This window comes from Rhincodon typus, chromosome 21 (assembly GCF_021869965.1).
Source record: "Rhincodon typus isolate 14 chromosome 21, sRhiTyp1.1, whole genome shotgun sequence".
Taxonomy (NCBI): Eukaryota; Metazoa; Chordata; class Chondrichthyes; order Orectolobiformes; family Rhincodontidae; genus Rhincodon; species Rhincodon typus.
In genome coordinates, this window is record NC_063352.1 from 9,392,284 (window position 1) to 9,409,049 (window position 16,766).

Consider the following 16,766-nt stretch of genomic DNA (forward strand, 5'->3'; position numbering starts at 1 on the left):
TTATTTCAATGGAGGATTTAGAAGTTTCAAGCCAACGTAGTCATGAAAAGAAAACACTTTGAAAGCTTCAACTTGGCGACATCACAATTTGATCAGGCATAAACCCAGTGACGAATGGGAGACACCTGAACTGACATTGGTGAGCAAGAGGGCATGCAATATTATTCCTCTTAGTATAATATTTAATGGGAAAGTAGATACCTGGATTCATTTGTAACAGTAAAAACAGGAAAGGTTTAAGACGCTAAAATAAATCAAAGAACAGATGATCAAAAACAGAAGTTGCTGGTAAAGTTGAGCAGGACCTGGCAGGATTTGTGAAGATAAAAGTCAGAGTTAACGTTTCAGGTCCGGTGACCCTTCCTGAGAACTGATGGTGGTTGAGAAAACGTCAGTTTATATGCAGAAAGTAGGGAGGTGGTGTGGGTTAGGGAGTAAATGATAGGATAAAGGACAGAGGGTGAAGAGAGAGAAGAGCAGTTGGGTAGAAAAGGAGTTGATAACGATCTGGCTCGGAGCATGAATAGCTGTTAAGGGGGACTGTTAGTAACTAATAACAGGGGGTGTGTAATGGCAGGTTATGTGATAACAAGGCCTGGTGTGTGGGGTGGGGGGCTAGAACATGGGAGAGTTTAGGCCCTAAAATTATTGAACTCAATATTGAGTCTAGAGGGCTGTAGGGTCCCCAAGCGGAAAATGAGGTGTTGTTCCTCGAGCTTACACTGAGCTTCGCTGGAGCACTACAGCAAGCCAGAGTCAGAGGTGTTGGCCAGGGAACAGGGTGGTGTGTTAAAGTGGCAGGCATCTGGAAGATCAGGGCCTTTTTTGCAAGCAGAATGTAGATGTTCTGTAAAGCGGTCACTCAGTCCACGCAGCGTTTCCCCAATGTAGCGGAGACCACATTGTGAACAGCAAGTGCAGTAGACGAGATTGTGGGAAGTGTAGGTCAAGTGTTGCTTAGCCTGGACGGTATGTTTGGGCCCTTGGATATTGGGGTTTTTATTTTGTATTTAGTATCACTGCCACATTTCTTCTAGGCATGCCTATTTTGAAGATGTTCAGCACCTCTCTCCGATGGGATTTCCATTCCAATCTTCCTTCTTGTCAACTGACATTATTTTCACTGTCACTCCTGGTGTTTGATAAACTGATGTTTTCCCAGCTACCATCAGTTCTGAGGAAGGGTCACCGGACCCGAAACGTTAACTCTGATTTTTTTCTTCACAGATGCTGCCAGACCTGCTGGGCTTTTCCAGCAACTTCTGTTTTTGTTCCTGATTTACAGCAACCGCAGATTTTATTTAAAGAACAGAGGATGCTGGAAATCTGAAAGAAAAACAAAAATTGCTGGACAACTCAGCAGTTCTGGCAGCATCTGTGGAGAAAAAGTTAATGTTTTGAGTCCATTGACCCTTCTTTAGAATGTTCTCCAGCAATTTCTGTTTCATTAAAGGTTTTAGAAAAGTCAGTAAGTTTTCGACAAGGTGACTGTAGTGAAGCAGCTGACAACTACTTTACATCTACAACTGTCGTGTTGGGCTGAACATGCATCTTGGTGGCACTAATTGGAAGTTGGGACTTCTTAAAATTCTTTCATGGGATTTGTGAGTGTCGATGCATGGACTAACATTTATTGCACATTTTCAATGCCCATGAATAGGTGGTAGAGCTGATTACTTTAACTACTGCAGTCTGTGTGGTGTAGGGTACACCTACAATGCTATTAAGAAGGGAGTTCCAGAACTTTGTGCTGGCAACAGGGAAAGAACAGTCCACTTTTCATTGCACTGTAGTTAGCTTCATGCTAGAACTCATGACTTTGGCTCCAGTCCACAACTTTCTCCCTATTAATTCTCTTCTTGTGTAACGTCTTCTTAAATGTTGCTCCATGTAGACTTAATTCCATGATTTTTTAGCTTTATCAGCCACCTGAAGTCGTTACATTTTATATCCTAATGATTTCTTTATGTATCAAGTACTCTGAAATTATGATTCCATGCTATGGTTTTAATGTAAAAAAATTGGAAGTAAGGTTTTACAATTTCCTTCTTTCAATTCTTGGGCTTTGGCATTCAAGAATCTCTTATGCAGCACTTTACTGAAGTGCTTTTCAAAACCCAATTATCCTACATCTGCTGCAGTCTCTTAGTAAATGTATTTCCTTCAGGTTAACTTAGTCCAGTGTAAACTGACTTCTACAAATCTCCATGAACAGCCCTTGATTAGTCCCTAGCTCTTTCTGCTGAGGCAGAACATTTGAGCCACTAAAATTTTTAACAAATAAAAGGTTCTTGCTTGGAAATGCAGCCTAGCATTCTATTCATTGATTAAAAAAAACAGCTAAAAGATAAAACTGGAGGCAGAAGAATAATGACTGAACAAAAATCAGAGGATATAAGAACTATTAGGAAGAACAGGCCATTTGGCCCCTCAAGCCTTCTCCACTATTCAGTGATATCGTGGCTGATCTGATTGTGGTTTCAACTTCTATCCCTGCCTTACCCTCCTAACAATTGATTCCCTTGTTGATCAATGATATATTCAATGCCCCAGTCTCTGCTATTTGCTGGAGAAGGGAGGAGTAGGAAAGGCTGCAAGGAGGGATATTAACAGTCAATGAGGTAACTGTCCAGTTGATGCAAATGCAACAATAAATTAGTTATTTTGAAGCTTAAAATTATGATTTCCATTAATTTTAAGTTGAAGAAAGGACTAAATGTAAGGCTTAGCATAATTTATTAGCCACCAAACATTGCCTTAAATTAAATCTGGCTAAAAAGCTCTCTAATCAAGTACATTCTCAGTAATAGAATCATAGAATGATGTAGAACAGAAGGAGACTATTCAGCCCATCATGCCCTTGCCAGAATTGAAGGGCAGCTCCAGAATTTGAAAGTGCCTGAGGAAAATTTGAAGGAACAGATTGAGGAATTGATGAGTACATTGAACGAGTCCAAAGACTAATCAATACACATGGAGCAACATGTCTACAATGAACTGAAAGCTCATGGGAAGTGGTCAAATTTGTGAAAGGGTTTCATAAATGACACTGAAATGAAGAAACAAAATCAAACAGAGCAGTTACTCAGCTGAATGAATAACCAGGGAAAGAATTGGAAAATAAGAAAGTAAACAAATATATGGCGGGAAGTTTTGAAGAAGATAATTTTGAAGTACTTTGTAAATCTTACATACACTTCTTCTGTAGAAACCTTAAAGGATCAATTGAAAACATGTTTGCATTAACAGAGAAGAGTTAAAAAATATTCTTCTGAATTAAATTTGAGAAGCCCATGTGTAAGTCATTTTTATCATATAACAGCACTAAAATGCATCCATACATGCAGAGGGATAGTTTGCCAGAGTATTGGTTTGTGGTTCCACCAGAAAGATTGAAAATCAAAGTACAAAGTACAAATACAATTGAGAAAAATCATTGTAATTGTTGATGTTCTTTGCAGAACTAAATAAAGGGCATACAGAAGGAACACTAATGCTGAGTTATTTGAATGCCATGATGTTAAACTCTGCCAGTCTTTTTTATTACATGTAATTGCTTTTAAATCTTTATTAATACAATATCTGTGACTGCGTGAATGAAAAGGTGTTTTCAGTATAGTATGAGATAAGTTATTTGTCAGAAATTTAGAATAGTAAGAACTTCTTGTATTTTCAAAGCCATTATAAATCTTCCTTTTTTCTGAGGGAAAGACCTAATGAAATCCATTTCTCTGTGTCCCTGTGTGTCTGTGTATGTCCACAATTTTGCAGTTGCGGAAAGAAACTTAGCTGGAGAATTGTAAAATTCATGAAGAAGAATGTCCAACATTAGTAACATTTGGTTCTAACCAATAATAAAGGCAAGACCCTCTGAGAGCATTTTAACAGGTCACAAGAAAATAGCGGTCAATTAACAGTAGTTTTGGAGTAAGAGAAGAGGCCACTTGTAGCTAAAGTGCTGCCATTAGCTGCATCCATGCCACTGCACAGTTAGGGCTCGGAAGCCTCACTTATCAGCCCAGTGGAATTTAAGGGAAGCAGTCTGCCGAACATATGGGTGAAGGAAGCCCACAAGTAGTGTTTGCTTGATGCAGCTAAGAAATTAAAGCTCAGAGAAACTCAGAGGCCGTGCTTGATTAGTGAAGCTAACTGCCTATGAAAGAGTTTTAATCATACCAGTGATTAGAGACAAGTGCAGAGCTTTGCAAATGTCATGGTACATCATCTCAGGAGAGGAGATACAACAGAAGGTGAAGCAATGCAATTTGGAAAAGTGGCCTTCTGAAGCTAGATCTTTGAAAGTGAAGAATTGGAATTCCATATGAAGGATCCAAACTTTTAATGACATTTGATGACGCACAGTGTCACTGATGTATGGATGGATTGCTGATGCACCAATGGGATCTTTCTTAATAACATTTGCTATTTGATGTGTTCTGTGGAGTGTTTGACTACAACTTGTATTTCAACCCATACTTACCTCATGTTAATTCTGCTTATTAGAGAATAACTTATAAAATACAATACAATATGTACAATACCGCACAATACAGCACATGAACAAGCCCTTTGGCCCACCAATTCCTAATCCTTATTTAGACCTGCTACTGATTGTCCATGCGTGGTTTCTATCCCTCTGTTGACCTCTTATTCATCTGTCTATCAAGATAGGCTTTAAATGTTGCTAATGTGCCTGCCTCTGGCACCTCCGCTGGCAGTGCATTCCAGGCATCCACCACCCTCTGTGTGAAACATTTTCCTTGCACTTCTCCCCTAAAGTTTCCCCTCTCACCTTGAAGCTGTACCCTCTTGTCGATGACTGTGCCACCCTGGGAAAAAGCCCTGATTGTCCATCCTATTTATACCTCTCATAATTTTGGAGACCTCTGTCCAGTTGCCTCTCGGCCTCTGCCTTTCCAGTGAAAACAATCTGAGTTTATCTCTCCTCATAACTGAAACTCTCAAGACCAGGCAACATCCTGGTAAACCCTTCTCTGCACCCTCTCCAAAGCATCCATGTCCTTCTGGTAGTGTGGTCACCAGAACTGCATGCAAAATTCCAAATCTGGCCTAATTAAAGTTTTGTACAGCTGTAAGACAACTTACCAACTTTTATATTCAGTACCCTGGCTGATGAAGGCAAGCATGCTGAATGCCTTCCTGACCACCTTATCCACCTGTGTTGCCACTTTCAGGGATCTGTGGGCCTGTACACCCAAGTCCCTCTGTATGTCAATGCTACGAAGGGTTCTGCCATTCATTGTTTAATTCACAACTGAATTTGATCTTCTAAAATGCATCACCTCGCATTAAACTCCATTTGCCATTCCTCTGTCCAAATCTGCAATCTATCTATTTCCTGCTGTATCCTTTGACAATCTTCCCCACGATCTGCAACTCTGCCAATTTTGGTGTCATTCTTACAGTAGATTATTTTACATTCTTAACTTTATATTATTTTGTTTGTTCAAAACAACAGAATTCTGTAACTTTATTATTTTAGTTTGAAATCCCACATGCCTACATTGACTATCTTAAACTAAAAAGTAGCTGACCCCTAACCAGATTATGTCATAAATTAATGTCTTGCTTAGGATTGTAACCTGGTGCTGGCGATTTCTGTGGAATCATAAAGTTTATGCTGCACTGTAGAAGGATGCATTCTCCATGGCCTTGTGTTTTCCTATGTCAATGATCTCCAACAATAAAGCCTAAAGTTCTTAGCACTCCTCCAATTCTGGCCTCTTCTGCATTTTCTGGTTTCCATCCCAGTTGGCAAGGCCCTATGTTCAGAATTTCCACTCTCAAACTTACCACCTCACTTCTTTTACCTTCTGTAAGATAAACGCTTTAAAACTTACCTCTCAGACCAACCTTTGGAAATCACCTTTGCTAATATCTTGTTATGTGCCTTGGTGGCAAATCTGCAAAGAGTCTTGGGTGATCTACTGCATTCAAGGCTCAACATAAATGTAGTTAATTATTGCTAATAGTTGCCTATATCTTAGTCACCAATGCCCACATCTCATGAATGAATAAAAAATTTCTGGTAAAATTGAATGCGCATGTAAATGACTTTAACATCTTCATGTTGCAGGTTGGAAAGTGGGAAAACCATAGTCTAGCACTAAAATATCCAGTGTGGCCAAGATTTAACTCCTTCGCAGATAGTGAAGTAGATGACAACCACCTAACTATCGTCACTTTGGAGGAAACCCCGTTTGTCATTGTGGAGGACGTGGATAAGTTGACTGGAACCTGTGCGAGAAGCAATGTGCCATGCAGGAAAAATGTCAAAGCTGTGTGAGTACGGTCTGAGGTCATTTTCATTTCTCTTGTTAGCCATTTCATTGTCAGAAACCTCGCCCCAGTCATTTACAATGTGGCATGCTTTACGGAATCTTCCACACTTGGCATGTTTGGGAACACCTCCTAAATGTTCATGTTTAAGGAAACAGAGCTAAACCAAACAAAGGTTTGTAGGTATCAAATCAAACCGATTTTAATCTTTCTGTTTCAAAGGTTGCAGCCCCAAAATATTCATTCCACTATTTGTCCACAGAAGCTGCTGAGCATTACCACAATTATCTATATTTGTTTTAGATTTGCAGAACCTGCAGTTTGTTTTACTTTGCTTTAGACTTTCCTGAACGGCTGTTCTTTTGTAGTTGCATGTCTTCTGTCAATAACATATTCCAGTTGTTGAATATTATGTAGCATCTTATCAGCACTAAAACTGGTATTCAGCCATTCAGCCTAATAGGCCTATGCTAGTGGTTATTGCTACACTCAAGCTACCTCATATCTTTCTTATTTTAACTTTATAAACGTATCCATCTGCTCCTTTCTGTCTCTCATATTAAACAACAGACAGGATAGTGAAGAAGGCATTTGGTGTGCTTCCATTTATTGGCCAATACATTGAGAATACAATTTGGGATGTGACATTGTGGCTGTACAGGACATTGGAATACTGCATGCAATTCAATTCTCTTTCTGCTATAGGAAGGATGTTGTGAAACTTGAAAGGGTTCAGAAAAGATTTACAAGACTGTTGCCAGGGTTGGAGGGTTTGAGCTGTAGGGAGAGGCTGAATAGGCTGGGGCTATTTTCCCTGCAGCGTTGGAGACTAAGAGGATGACCTTATAGAGATTAATAAAATAATGAAGGGCATGGATAGGGTGAGTAGACAAGGTCTTTTCCCCGGAGTGGGGGATTCGAAAACTAGACGGCATATGTTTGAGGTGAGAGGGGAAAAGGGGGAAAGAATTAAAAGGGACCTAAGGGGCAACTTTTTCACGCAGAGGGTGAAGTGTATATGGAATGAGCTGCCAGAGGAAGTGGTGGAGGCTGGTACAATTACGACATCTAAAAGGCATCTAGATGGGTATATGAATAGGCAGGGTTTAGAGGGATATGATTCAAATGCTGGCCAATGGGACTAGATTTAAATCGGATATCTGGTTGGCACGGACAAGTTGGACCGAAGGGTCTGTTTCCATGTTGTACATCTCTATAACTGTATGACTCTATAACCTCTCCTTAAGTTCATTTAAGCTTTTTGCTTCCACTCTGTAGAAGCAAGATCCACATTCTCACCACTTCTGCTCTTCACTGATGCATACCATTCCTGCAGAAGGCCAACGGCAGCAAAATCATGGAGAGACTTGAATGCAAGATGAAGAATTTTAAATATAACATGGTGTAAATATAAAGTTCAATATAATTCAGCAAGTTACAGGGGTGATAAGTAAACAGCACTTAGTGGGCTAAGAGGATATAGAAAACAAAGTTCTGGATGAGGCAAAGTTATGGGGATGGAGACTAGTCAGAAGAGCTTTGGACTAGTTGAGTCTGGAAGCCATAAAGGCAGGAATAAGGGTTTCATTGAGAGATGAACTGAGTCTGGTCAGGGGAAGATAATATAAAAGGAATGGTAAAAAGGTTGTCATTGAAAGGGCACACTATGGGGTTGAAATCTCAACTTGGGGTTAAGTAGGATTTTGAGGATGCAAACAATATCGATGTACTCTAGCAGGTGTAGGCCTTAAGGCAGTGTGGATAACGTCCCTGTCTCTGAGCCCAAAGTTCCGGGGTTTAAATCCCACATCACAATGGTACTGGTGGAAGATGTATTTGTAACCTGGGACAAAAGGTTGATTATCAGCCTTTAAATCCTTCCAATCTGACTGTGGCCGGCAGCAAGAGTGGTCACCCATACTTGATGGAGAGTGGCATTTCTGAAGCAGCAGCTCATGATCTGTTCCGGGAAAACTCAAGCCATACAAACATGTAAGCATTTGTTTTGCCTGCATCATGTATTGCTAAAGTTTGGAAGGCCTCTAGGTCTAAGTAAGAATCTGGTAAGACAGGTTTTGTTAGTGATCTAAATTTAATTACTTAGTTGAGCATTGCTTATTTAAGTGGGCTGGATGTGCACAGGTAATTGGAAGTGCAATCACACAAACCACTAAAAGCAACATAAAAAGATGAAAACCAAACATCAGCATTTATTTCTTGTATGATGGAATTGAAAATAGAGAAATTATGCTAAACCCATATTGGTTAGATGATACATGGAGTACTGTGTCCAGTTCTGGTCACCACATTAATAAGGTCACTGAGGATAGTGCAAAAAAGAATTACAAGGATTGTACTGCAAGGTTATAACAATTAGGAAAGAATTAATGTTCTGGGACTCTTCTAACAAAGAGAAAGCTGAGGGATGACCTAATAGAGGTATTAAAATCATGAAAGCCTTTGATGGGGTAGATCTAGAGAGAGCTTAATGAAAAGAGAATGTCTAGAGGCCATCTGTATAAGATAATCTCCAAGAAACCAACTGAGGCATTCAGAAGAAACTTTACTGAGGGATTGGCAAGGGTAAAAACTTGCTGCTGCAGAGATTTATTGAGGCAAATAAGTTAGACATGTTTATTGGGAAGCTGGTTAAACATATGAAGAAGAGAATGGAGGATTTTGCTGACATATAGAACGATGGTGGAGGATCCTGTGGAGCAAAAGTGCTGGAAGGCATTAGTTGTTTCTTGTAGCCAGTTTCTACACTGTGTATCCTATGTAGTTTGATGAAACTTTATGACCGTTGACATACTTGCACAAGAGAGGAGAGAAAAATTTTACAATTTTACAAATCAATTACTCATGAAAACAAGTGCTCTGGTCAGTTGGATTTAAGAGGTCATTTAAAACCTTTTGTTTAGAAATGAAAGCCTAATTATAACAAGGTGATTCTGTAACTTAGATCACAATCCCAGTTTCCATCAACATCATCATGTACATGCTGTCTGATGACATGTGGAATCATTTTCATTTCTTTTTACACTCCATCGTTCTATTTATTTGCCAAGAACCATTCGGCATTGATATTCTTGTCCTTCATCTTGTGCTTTCCCCGTGAAATGTGCTCTGTCTAACATCTCTTACAAGTACAATTTCTTCTGGAGATGTGCACTACCCAGATCCTCTGCCTTTCCTCAACCGTGTTCAGTAAATCTCTTTGTTTATTCGATCTCCTCAGAATGTCATCATTTGTTACTTCCTCTGTCCAATTGATTTTTTTTTTCATCCTCCTTCAATTCACATGTGAAAACTATTTGGAAGTTGGCCTCACCTTTCCTGAGTCCAAGTCTTATGTCCATATAAAACAACACTCCAGATCAGGCTGTCTTTATAGTTGTCTTTTTAAGTTGTCCATTCAGCTTTCTGGTTGGCAACCAGCTTTCTTCTCAAATATGGTCAACTCAATCGCATGAAGTCTGTTATTATTGTGGCCTAAGACTACCTGCTGCAATGATGGAGTTGTTGGCAACTATATCGACACAACAGGTGTACATTATAGTGTCCCACCACTGAAAATGGCTAAGAAAGCAGCTCAGGATTGAACTGAGAGGAATAAGCATGAACAGCATAAATTGAAACTCTGTTACAGGATGAGTAGTTGGCATCATAGAAAGTGAGGCCTCCTAGTTGCCACCCAATGAAATCCTCTCCAGGTTGCATCCTATTATGTACAAGTATTGCTCTCAAGTGTGAAATACAATCTATTTATGAGGCTGTGATTAATTTTCTGCATCTCAGAAATGCCCCCAAGGGAAACTCTTGTCCCTACATAATAACTAATGGCACAGAAACAGAACATTGATTGCGGAATCTGATGCAATTACGGCAGAGTTATATGATGGGTCTAACCCGTTTGTTGTTAACAGGGCCATTTAAAGGCTTTAGTTTCCAAATAGGCCTAGGTATGCTATGTTTGAAAACTGGTGTGGTGGGAAGGAGAAGATTCACTGAAATTCTGGAGAATTTCAGCGTAAAGTACTTATATAGGCTGAGAAATTCAGCTATGGAGTATATGATTTCCAGACCCTCAGAGATCTCCTCAGGCTCTATATGATGGGAAGGAGACTGGATGGCCATTTAATGATCTTTGATGAGGCTGTAAGCTAAAATGAGAGTAGCATGGATCTTGCAGCTGCTTCTGAGATGGCAAGCTTTCTTCTAGACTTCTTCTAGTTATTACATTTCAGTGGGATAAAATTTTTCTTTTGATTCATTTTGGTTCTTTAGTGGTCAAAAACACAAAAAGAACACATGTGCTTTTTTTTTCAAATGGAATGTGTTTACAGAATTGGCATTTAGTACGCTTGCCTTCATTGCTCAAACATTTGAGTGTAGGAGTTGGGATGTAATGTTAAGGTTGTACAGAAGGGTGATGAGGCCTCTTTTGGAGTACTGTGTGCAGTTTTGGTCGCCCTGGAGAAAGTTGCTGGGAATGGAGGGTTTGAATTAGAAGGAGAGGCTGGATAGGCTGGAACCTTCTTCACTGGAACATAAGCGTTTGAGGGGTGACCTTATAGAAGTTTATAAAATCATGAGGGGTATAGCTAAGATGAATGGCAGGTATCTTTTCCCTAGGGTGTGGGATTTCAAGACTAGAGGGCTTATTTTTAAGGTCTGTGGATAAAGATTTCAAAGAGACATGATGAGGAATTTTTTTACACAGAGAATGGTTCGTGTGTGGAATGAACTTTCAGAAGTGGCGGATGTGGGTACAGTTACAACATTTAAAAAACATTTGGATAAGTATGTGAATAAGAAATGTTTGGAGGGATATGGGCCAAGTACAGGCAGGTGAGACCAGTTTATTTTGGGATGATGGTCGGCATGGACTGGTTGGACCAAAGGGTTTGTTTCCAAGCTCTATGACTCTATGACTCTAAAACTCTATGACAGACTCTGTTTTTAACCTGATTTTCTGGTTTCACCCTGGCCAGTTAATGGAAGGTGTTGACAGCTTTGGAAGAAAATAAAGGGATGATCACTGGACTGATAATCCAGAAGCACAGGCTAGTGATATTACCATTATGTCAAGTGACATGAATTCAAATCTCACGATGGTAGCCAGTGGGATTTCAAATTTAATAAATATGGGATTAAAAGTTATTATATAATGACTGTAAAATGAAAAGCTAGTAGTGGAGACCCTAACTGATTCTGGTAGAAGAAAAGCCCATCTAGTTCTCGAAAGTCCTTTAAGGAAGGAAATCTGCCATCCTCACCTGGTCTCACAGACAAGTGACTCCAGACCCACAACAATGTGGATGACTTTTAACTGCCCCTCTGAAATGGTCTAGCAGATCACTGAGTTCAAGGGCAGTTAGGAATAGGAAAACAAGTACTGCTCTTTCCAACAATGATTACTCCCCATGGACACATAATGGGAATAAAAGTGCCTTTATAGGACCGATTGTGAAACTGAAGTGTTCCTTATCAGCTCCTCGAGCTTAATCCCATTTAATCACTCCCCAATAGAGACTACCACTGATGCAGATTGGACAGCCTGGGATCCCACTTTCAGTGTTTGGGATCAGACCTACCTGTTCCAATCTTCCCTACTGGTTTGGAAGCCAGACCTTTCAATCAGGCTGGCTTTTTGGATGGGAGACTGCCAGCAAGAAAAAAAAGCACATGCAATGTAGCATTCCCCCATAGCATAGATGTGTATCTTTTCTCTATAGGTTTCTTGCCCACAATCTGCCTGATTGGCCAGGAGGAGACCTTTGGGAAGGGAGTTCCCATGGCACCAGGTTGAATTTCAGCAGAGCTGAGAACGGTAGACTAGTCGGTGTGGAGAGGGAGTTTATTTCTTTATTCATTTACAGGATGAGGGCATCACTGTCTAGGCAGCACTTGTTGCCCATCCCTAATTGCTCAGAGGGCAGTTAAGAGTCAACCACATTGCTGCAGGTCTGGAGTCACGTGTCGGCCAGACCAGGTAAGGATGGCAGTTTCCTTCCCTAAACGACATTAGTGATCCAGATGGCTTTTTCCAACAATCAATTCATGGTCATCATGAGACTCATGATTCCAGATATTTATTGAATTCAAATTCCACCATCTGCTGTGGCAGAATTTGAACCCAGGTCCCCAGAACATTATCTGGGTCTCTGGATTAACAGTCCAGTGATAATACCACTAGGCCATTACCTCTCCATGGGGCTGTCTGTTTCCAGGTGATGAAGTGAAACCCAATTACGACTGAATCCTAATGAAGCCCCCAGTGATGGTTGATGGGAATAGGTTGTGTTCAAGGATGTCCAGTATTGATTGGGTGGGGTTTGCTAGTGGAGGAGAGCATAGGTGATAGCATATAGTTTATACAGGTGAGGGTAGGTGCTCATGTAGCACATTGGTAACGTCCCAAAAGCTGAGCCCGGAAGTCCAGGTTCAAGTCCCACCTGCTCCAAAAGTGTGTCGTAACTTCTCTGAATAATTTGATTAGAAAATGTCTTTTGGGGCTGCTCCTTGTGGCTAAGAAGCAGTGTTGTAACCCTCATGCAATCATCCCTTCTCATCTCCTTTTCCCTGTTGGGTTTCCCAAGACCTGGGACACTCCTGTGGTTACAAATAAAATAATTGCCAAAATGAAGACAGGGAGACCCATTAAAACACGCTTTCAATGAAGGGATTTATCACTTACTCCTGCTTCGACCTCCATTAAAATTAAAAGCAGCCAGATTTGGGACTGTCTTCCTTCCTCAGACTTTTGAAATGTGAACCTCTGAGCCAGCCCCAACATATCCAGTTTTGGGAGTGAGGATTCAGAAAGGTCTGGAACATTTTAGAAGATTCAAAATTTCAAGCAAATACTGTTTATTTAAAAATTTACTGCTCACCAGAAAATTGAATATCGAACGTAACATGATCAGTCATATTTTTGACTGATTGTGTGTATCTTTATTTTGCAAAGTACAGAAAGATTTAGTTATGAATGGAAGCCACACGTGCAGGTCTTGAATTTACTGTGTTCAATATCATCATTTGAACACTTGACACAGTTATGTAAGTTTCACCTTATCACCAATTTAAAAGTGGTGTTTGCTGTAACTCATTGATGCCTTAGTTAGAATGACAGACAGAAGAATTTGATGGTGTTTTATGCAGCCACATCATGACTATAGTTACTCTGATTTCCTGGTCAGGGTAATTAGCCTGAAATCAGTTTGACTACAAATGTTTTGACAGTGGCATCAAATATTCAGGTATTCATTTGTTACTCCTGTCTCATTGTTTATTTACTTCTGTTATCAGCAATTCCACTGACAAGGGGATCTATGTGAAGAAATGCTGCAAAGGATTTTGCATCGACATATTGAAGAAGCTTGCAAAGGCTGTGAAATTCACGTATGATCTGTACCTGGTGTCAAACGGGAAGCATGGCAAAAAAATCAATGGTGTATGGAATGGATTGGTTGGTGATGTAAGTCGCTTTAGGTAATAAACAGTCGCAAGAAGCTTTGCAACTTAAGGATTAGAATGCATTAGTAAACACATAAGAAAAGCCCTCCAATAAAACACCCCTCGACTCAAATGAAGAAAAACTCCAGAGTCTGTGTGCTTTAAGCTAACTCTGCTTCTTTCCTTTTTTTGTCATTACCTGCATTTCCTCCAGGTGATGTATCAAAGAGCAGCTATGGCTGTTGGTTCACTGACCATTAATGAGGAGAGATCTGAAGTTGTTGACTTTTCGGTACCGTTTGTGGAAACAGGAATCAGTGTCATGGTATCTCGGAGCAATGGCACAGTTTCCCCCTCTGCGTTTTTAGGTAAATGCTTTTGTGGTTTTATTATCTGGTACTGCATGTTCCCTTATCTATGGTTGCTTGATAGGTAAAGCTAAAGTTGCCATCGTTCTACCCTCTTAGTAGGGAGAGATGACTGGTGAGTGGCTTAACCTGAGGGTCACTATGCTTCAGGTGAAGGGAGAGGTTGAGAAGGATAGTTCTTCATAGTTACCTCAGCTGGTGCAGGAATTGAACCTGTCTTGCTCTGTGTAGCAAAACAGCCATCCAGCCAACTGAGCTAACCACCCCGATTTTTTGCAGACATAAAATCCCACTGATGTGTCAGGGCAAACTGCTTTAATTAATGTCATTGTACTGTTAATGGTCAAGTGATTTCTCCCTTCAACCCCTTTTTAATTTAATCCTCTCCCTGTCTTCACACCCACCCCTATTTTGTTATTGCTGCACTGCCCCTTGGTGAATTAATCCATGGCATGGGTGATTGACTGCAGGTTTATTTTTAAATGCTCAAGTGTCAGAGAAACACCAGCAGAGCTCTGTTGGGCTGAATAGCCTCTTTCTGTGTGGTACATTCAATTCCATCACCAGCAACTGGGACAGGAGAGAGGGAGTGGAGGACATCTCCGGCTTGGGAAAGTTATTGCTGTAGCTTTCCAGCAAGGGCTTAAACAACATGGCACAACCTACATGGTGATAGGGAAATTCAAGACACCAAAAACACATGGCTCTGTGCCCTCGTCACTCAGACCCCAGACTCTGGGTTCCTTGGTATGGTGGGATCGCCTGTAATCCCAGCAGTGCTTACTATTCCTTTTTGGAACTGCTTGGATGTCAGAGCTGCTAGCTGTCTGAATGACAGACAGCTTTCCAAGGCAGGGCATCCTCCTGAGAAAGGGCAGTGGTCGTGCCTTAAAGCAATTAATGTGTGTTAAATTGCTGCACAGCAATGATTGGATCATGGCTGGATTACAAACCCACCCCTGGCAAATTTTAGTTAAAGGATCAAGGACCACGCTGTCCCTCCCTAAGTTGCGCTTTAGGACAAAATCAAAGCTGCTAAACTGCTGGACCACTTTTATGAGGAGTGGATCAACCCTCTTGTTTTCAGCGGCAACAGTGCGAGCCAGAGTGCTGATGGGAAGGTAAAGTTGTTATTTCCCTGTATAAAAACTTACCTCGTGCAGCAGCGGCCTTCTTGTTTTCAGCGGTGGGTGTGTGGAGAGAACGCGAGCCAGGAAGGAACCGATATATTCGGGCATTGGCTAAACCCGAAACACGACACGTGTAGTGTCTCCCACCCATCCTCCTCCTCAAACCAAAAAAAAGACTGTGTGGAGGGTCGGGAAGGTACGGCTTCTTTTCTTAATTCTTCTGGAAATCTAGAGTAGGGGGAATAGAAGCGAGGACAGTTGCATGCTCCTCTTGCAGGATGTGGGAGGTAAGGGTCACACATGGTGTCCCCTCTGACTTCACCTGTAAGAAGTGCACCCAACTCCAGCTCCTCAAAAACTGCGTTTGGGAACTGGAGCTGGACCTGGATGAACTCTGGATCATTCGGGAGGCTGAGGGGGTGATAGAGAGGAGTTACAGGGAGGTGATCACACCCAAGGTACAGGAAAAAGGTAGCTGGGAGTAATTGTAATGGGGGATTCAATAGTAAGGAGGCACAGACAGGCGGTTCTGTGGACGTGAACGAGATGAACGGATGGTATGTTGCCTCCCGCCTGCCAGGGTCCGTGATGTCTCGGATCATGTCTTCAAGATCCTTAAGGGGGAGGGTGAGCAACCAGCTGTCATGGTACACATCGGTACTAATGACATAGGTAGAAAAAGGACTGAGGATGTGAAAAACGAGTACAGGGAGTTAGGTTGGAAGCTGAAGTCCAGGACAAACAGGGTAGTTATCTTGGGATTACTACCAGTGCCACGTGATAACGAGGTAAGGAATAAGGAGAGAGTGCAGCTAAACATGTGGCTACAGGGCTGGGGTAGGAGGGAGGGCTTCCATTATGTGGATAATTGGAGCACATTCTGGGGAAGGTGGGACCTGTACAGTAAGGACGGGTTGCACCTGAACCGGAAGGGCACAAATATCCTGGGAGGGAGGTCTGCTCGAGCTATACAGGATGTTTTAAACTAGATTGACAGGGGACGGGGAACCGGACTTATAATTCAGAGGATGAGGTATTCAGCCTTCCAACGGACACAACAGGGAGTGAGGTTGTTTATAAAGAAATGCGGTAGATGGAGCGTAATTGTGGACACAGAGATGGTTTGAGGTGTGTATACTTCAATGCCAGAAGTATCAGAAATAAGGCGGATGAACTTAGAGCATGGGTCGGTACTTGAAACTACGATGTTGTGACCATTACAGAAACTTGGGTAACTCAGGGAGAGGAATGGTTGTTGGAAGTTCCGGGATTTAGAGGCTTTAAAAGAAATAGGGAGGGTGGTAAAAGAGGCGGGGGAGTGGCATTGCTAGTCAGGGCTAGTATAGCAGCTACTGAAAGGCAGTTCGAGAACGATATGTCTGCAGAGTCAGTTTGCGTTGAGGTCCAGAACAAGAAAGGAGCAGTCACTTTGTTGGGGGTTTTTTACAGACCCCCTAATAGTTGCAGAGAAGTAGGGGAGCAGATTGGGAGGCAGATACTGAAAAGGTGC

General features: G+C 41.4%; 1 protein-coding gene across 1 annotated transcript in view; it reads left to right on the forward strand.

Annotated features, from left to right (window-relative positions):
- Nucleotides 1-16,766, forward strand: part of grin2aa (glutamate receptor, ionotropic, N-methyl D-aspartate 2A, a) — a 250,249-nt gene that overhangs the window by 161,580 nt on the left and 71,903 nt on the right. The window contains exons 6-8 of the mRNA XM_048609677.1: nt 6,098-6,303; nt 13,612-13,780; nt 13,973-14,126. Coding sequence (XP_048465634.1) covers nt 6,098-6,303; nt 13,612-13,780; nt 13,973-14,126 — 529 coding nt within the window. The remainder of the gene's footprint in view (nt 1-6,097; nt 6,304-13,611; nt 13,781-13,972; nt 14,127-16,766) is intronic.